The sequence below is a fragment of the Pimephales promelas genome, chromosome 10, assembly GCF_988280905.1.
Source record: "Pimephales promelas chromosome 10, fPimPro1.hap1.1, whole genome shotgun sequence".
In the NCBI taxonomy this organism is placed as follows: domain Eukaryota; kingdom Metazoa; phylum Chordata; class Actinopteri; order Cypriniformes; family Leuciscidae; genus Pimephales; species Pimephales promelas.
In genome coordinates, this window is record NC_142778.1 from 15,876,540 (window position 1) to 15,882,539 (window position 6,000).

The 6,000-nt window shown below is 40.9% G+C and overlaps 1 protein-coding gene across 4 annotated transcripts in view; it reads left to right on the forward strand.

Annotated features, from left to right (window-relative positions):
- The window catches only part of LOC120485918 (extracellular calcium-sensing receptor-like), a 29,721-nt gene extending 25,757 nt beyond the window's left edge, over positions 1-3,964 (forward strand). For all 4 annotated transcript variants that reach the window (XM_089135419.1, XM_089135416.1, XM_089135417.1 and 1 more), the window contains one exon: positions 3,060-3,964. In XM_089135419.1, the coding sequence (XP_088991545.1) occupies positions 3,060-3,964 (905 nt within the window). The remainder of the gene's footprint in view (positions 1-3,059) is intronic.
- The last annotated feature ends 2,036 nt before the right edge of the window (positions 3,965-6,000 follow it).

Consider the following 6,000-nt stretch of genomic DNA (forward strand, 5'->3'; position numbering starts at 1 on the left):
CTCCGGACCACACCGCTCTCATCCCCCTCTATCGCCAGACCCCTGGCAGAGCAGACCCCCGTGGAACGCTGGTCCTTCCCTGGTCTCCTCTGTCAGGGTGCGGAGCTTGACGCACACGCGCGGGGTCGCTACGCCACCCTCGCCTGTGCCGATCTCTCTGCCCCACTGCCCCTCCGGGGGGGCGCCTGTGGCTCGGATGATTCAACTGGGAGAAGAGCAAACTTTGGCCCGTGCAGAGGATCTCTTTTCTCGGTATGGAGATAGACTCGGTCGCCATGTCCGCGCAGCTTACGAGCTAGCGTGCACACTCACTGCTGACTTGTCTTCGATAATTCGAGGGCAAGATTACGGTCCCACTGAAACTTTTTGAGAGGCTCCTGGGGCATATGGCATCCACAGCCGCGGCAACGCCACTTGGATTGCTTCACTCATGTTTTAGTAACAGTTTCTTGTTGAATCCGGTGTTGAATTTGTGGAGATTCTGGAAGATGTCTCTCGTAAATGTGCAGCACAGAGAGCTGAATTACGATCGTCATTTTGAGGAACATAATCACCCAGACAGCAAACTGACATTGAATCAACGTGGAAACGACGTCTCTCATGACATTGAAACAACGTTGATTTTGCTCATCGAATTAACGTTGAACCAACGTCAGACGCGGCATTCTTCAAAGGTAAATGAAAATCGAAAATTGGTTTGCTTTCATAACGTTGAAACAACGCGTTGATTTCAAGTTGATTTTCCGTTAGTTTTGAAAGAATGGCGCGTCTGACGTTGGTTCAACGTTAATTCGATGAGCAAAACAATGTCAGATCACCGTTGTTTCGATGTCATATTTCCACGTTGATTCAATGTCAGTTTGCTATCTGGGCAAACATAAATTGTATCCATTGTTGACGAAGTACAGCGTCCGTGGGAAGCCTGAATACAGAAGACCTGACAGCTGGGTGAACACAACACGCTCGACCAGCCGCAGAAATATGCGCATGCCCTTTTTTGCATTTTCCGGAGGGAGGGGTTGAGGCAAATGTGTGGGTTAGTGACGTCTAAAACCCAGCTGTAGTACCAATCTAGTCATTTTTGTAGGCAAAGTACTTCCTGATTTTTAAAAGACGATATCTCTGCTTACACTGAACTTTCAGCGCTGCAACTTTGCAGATACTGTTCATGCACCAACAGCAACATTACACAATATTTAAAATGAAAAAAGTGAAATCGCAATCAACCCTCCCCCCCACCCCCCTTAAAATGTTCACCTCCACTCCATTTATTTTCCTAAATTAGATGCATCTGTTTGAGGTCGTTAGCTACATAAATACAACTGTACACCCCATACAATCAGTAAGAATCCAATTACTAACATGGCCAAGACCAAAGAGCAGTCCAAAGACACTAGAGACAAAATTGTACATCTCCTCAAGGCTAGAAAGGGCTACGGGGGAATTGCCAAGCAGCTTGGTGAAAAAAGGTCCGCTGTTGGAGCAATCATTAGATCACTGCTACATAGGCTCCTAAGGGATTGAAACTTGATTGAAACAGCCCAGAAAGTCATTGAAGAAAATGTTTAAATATTCCATGTGACTACAGTGGCTCAACTACAAGTTTATCAAGCGATGAGAATAATTTTTGTGCGAAAATAAACAAAAATAATCACTTTATTTGACTATTCATTTTCTTCCTTCTTGGCCTGAGACGAGAGTTCAAGAGATTTCCACAACACATGTGTGAGAATTGCGCAAGAAGTAGTAGAATAAGTATGATAAACTTATAGTTGAGCCACTGTAGTCACATGAAATATTTAAACATTTTCTTCAATGACTTTCTGGGCTGTCAAGTTTCAAACCCTTAGAAACCAATGTAGCAGTGATCCACCTCTCAAATTTAATCAAAAATATCTTCATTTGTGTCCCGAAGTTGAACAAAAGTCTTACGGGGTTGGTACAGCATGGGGGTGAGTAATTAATGACTTAATATTCATTTTTGGGTGAACTATCCCTTTAAGGAGAGGATGACCGGCGCCATGTATCACAAGATTTTGGGGAACAACCTCCTTCCCTCAGTTAGAGCATTGAAGATGGGTCAAGGCTGGGTCTTCCAACTTGACAATGATGCGAAGCATAGCCAGGATAACCAAGGAGTGGCTCTGTAAGAAGCATATCAAGGTTCTGTCATGGCATAGCCAGTCTCCTTTTAAGGGAGCTCATACTCCGTGTTTCTCAGTGACAGCCCAGAAACCTGACTGATCTAGAGAAGATCTGTGTGGAGGATTGGGTCAAAATCCCTCCTGCAGTGTGTGCCTGGAGGAAAACCTGGAGGAAAAACTACAGGAAACGTTTGACCTCTGTAATTGCAAACAAAGGCTACTGTACCAAATATTAACATTGATTTTTCTCAGGTGTTCAAATACTTATTTGCAGCTTTATCATACAAATAAATAGTTAGTAAAAAATCATACATTGTGATTTCTGGACTCTGACAGTGGACATGCACCTATAATGACAATTTCAGACCTCTCCGTGATTTCTAAGAACTTGCAAAATAGCAGGGTGTTCAAATACTTATTTTCCTCATACAGGTACAGGTACATACATACACATATACATACACACATGTATATATACCTGTGTGTGTGTGTGTGTCTATATATAATAAATGTCTCAAAGTATTTTTTTTAAAGTAGGCCAATACATGTTGTGTAGAGATGACAACACAGAACTGATGACAACACAGCTTGATCGTTGGTTGACCAATCTGTAGTGTTTTTTTCCATTTGGCGGATTAGAACTAAGTGTGATGAAAATTAAACTATTTTTTTTAAATGACGCAAGATTTTTAAATTTATTTTAATGAGAAGGGTCATATACGTAATAAATAATAAACAGTTTCTTTGTTTTGCGTTTAGAATACGAAAACGAGAAAACAAATTATTTGAAGATACACAGTTATTTAAAAAAAGTTATTTCCTTTGTCTTGCAGTTTTGGCATGCAAAGTCTTGGCATAGAGTTCATAAATAAAATTATTTTCCTTTTGTTTGTAACATCACATTTTTCTTTCCAGATTCAAATAACTGCAAGCAGTGTCCAGGGGAATATTGGTCTAACGATGAGAAAAATAAATGTGTGTTAAAGGCTGTAGAATTTCTGTCATTCACAGAAGTTATGGGTATAGTGCTAGTCTTTTTCTCACTGTTTGGAGTTGGATTGACTGTACTGGTGGCCATCCTGTTTTACAGCAAGAAGGACACCCCCATCGTGAAGGCCAACAACTCAGAGCTGAGCTTCCTGCTGCTCTTCTCATTAATTCTGTGTTTTCTCTGTTCACTTACTTTCATTGGTCGGCCCACTGAGTGGTCTTGTATGTTCCGACACACTGCGTTTGGGATCACTTTTGTCCTCTGTATCTCCTGTGTTCTGGGGAAAACAATGGTGGTGTTAATGGCCTTCAAGGCTACACTTCCAGGAAGTAATGTCATGAAATGGTTTGGGCCTTCACAACAACGACTCAGTGTTCTCGCCTTTACACTTATACAGGTTCTTATCTCTGTGTTATGGCTAACAGTATCTCCTCCATTTCCCTACAAAAATATGAAATATTACAAAGAAAAGGTCATTCTTGAGTGTAGTCTGGGTTCCACAATAGGTTTCTCAGCTGCTCTGGGTTATATTGGTCTACTGGCTGTCTTGTGCTTCATGATGGCTTTTTTGGCTCGGACGCTGCCTGATAAATTCAATGAAGCCAAATTCATCACATTCAGTATGCTCATATTCTGTGCTGTATGGATCACATTTATCCCATCTTATGTCAGTTCTCCTGGAAAATTGACTGTAGCCGTGGAGATATTTGCCATTTTAGCTTCAAGCTTTGGTTTACTATTCTGCATTTTTGCACCAAAATGTTATATAATCATGTGTAAGCCTGAACAAAATACAAAGCAGCATATGTTGGGAAAGTTTGACAAATAAACTGATTTAATTAAATGTGGACAAAGTCATAACAATTTGTTCATGTACAAAGTAGCTCTGTAGGATGTGGTTCACGTGTTTGATTCAGTCACCATGTTCTGTATGTTGTAGTTTTTCATGTTGCTAATTACACTAAATCATAGATTAGGCATTATATTCATAATGATTTTATGGTGGTATCTGAATTGGTGTAATATGTGTAAAACAGGGCTGTTACTTGCATGAATGAAATGTTCATCTGTCAGTTTTAGTGTTAATTGGTTATTTTCATTGGAAGAGATTGCAGCAGATGGTAGAAAAACTATATTTATTCCTTGTGTGTACCTCTTTTATCCATCTAAAAGTGCATTTTTTGGATTTGTAGTGAAAAGTTTTATTCAGTGAACTTGCAGTAAAGTTATTGTCACGATCATTTCATTTCATTTCACAAAATATCATTTCATTTGACAAAAGTCCGATATCATTCCATTTGATAAAAGTCTAATACACACACATATAGGAAAGCTAAACGAGATTACTGGAATCAATTTTGCAATAAATTAGGGAGAGAAACGCATATTAGTCAAGTGTGGGGCATGATAAGAAAGATGGGAGGAATTAGGAGGGAGTATACATTGCCAGCTATTAAATATAATAACAAAATATTGATAACAAATAAGGATAAAGCGGAGGCTCTGGTGGAAACATTTGTTAAAGTTCATAACTCTACAAATCTGACACCTGATGCAAGAGAAGGTAGAGAAGAAATAATGAGAGGACACTAACATCTTGGAGGAAAAGGAGGACTTTAATGGAACATTAAATATTTAGTTTTCTTTATTTGAACTGAAAAGAGCATTGGTAGGAATTAAAGCAACGTCCCCTGGTAAAGATGAAATATGTTATAAAATGGTTGAAAACTTAAACCATCAAGCACAGTTGGTGATCCTGAAGTTATATAATAAGGTATGGGAGTTAGGGGTACTGCCATCAGCATGGAAACATTCTGTTGTTATCCCAATTGGGAAACCAGGGAAAGATAAAAGTGTAACAACTAGTTATAGACCTATCGCCTTAACATCTAATTTATGTAAAATAATGGAACGTATGGTCACAGATAGGTTAACTTACATATTAGAGAGTAGGAGTTTGCTAATACCGCATCAGAGTGGTTTCCGTAGAGGGAGGACAACTATGGATCCAGTGATATGTTTGGAGGATGAAATTAGATAAAGCCCATTGAAGATGTTCCTGAGAAATTCCTTACTCTTAAAACCATCTTCCTGCTAGCTATATCTTCATTAAAAAGAATAGGGGATATTCAAGCTTTATCTGTCTCTCCGTTGTGCCTGGAATTTGCACCCAGCATGGTGAAGGCTTTCCTCCTCCCTAGACCGGGGTACGTTCTTAAGGTCCCAACCAATGTGGTCAGGCCTATTGTACTGCAGGCTTTATGTCCTCCTCTATTTCTGATGTCGGACCAAGAGAAACTAAATCTGCTCTTTCCTGTTAGGGCCCTTGATGCATATGTCCACAGAGCTGCCCTGTGGAGAAAGACTGAACAGCTGTTCGTTTGTTTTGGACCCCCTAGGAAGGGCTGTCCTGCATCTAAGCAGAGGTTGAGCACTTGGTGGTCGAGGCCATCTCACTTGCCTACGAGTCTACCGGTCAGCCTTCTCTTTGGCTGTCCGGGCTCATTCAACCAGGAGTATGGCTGCCTCCAAAGCTATTCTATCAGGAGTATCTATCCAAGACGGTTGTGCTGCGGCAGGATGGTCATCACCGCACATATTCGTGAAGTTTTATCTTCTTGACTTCAGCTCCACTCCAGGGGCACAGGTGCTTTCGTCTGAATGTGCGCTTTGACTTCACACGATGACACTTGCTCGTATGGCGACGTTGGTATTAGCGTTCCCACAGTGTTTACACGAAGCTCGAAGTTCCCTGATAGGGAACGAGACGCTGCGTGTCTATGCCATACTCCCAGCATGCCCGTGAGCACTTGCTTCAGTCTTATCAGACGCGCTTGTGTTTTTGGGGTGCTTTATAGTTTCCTG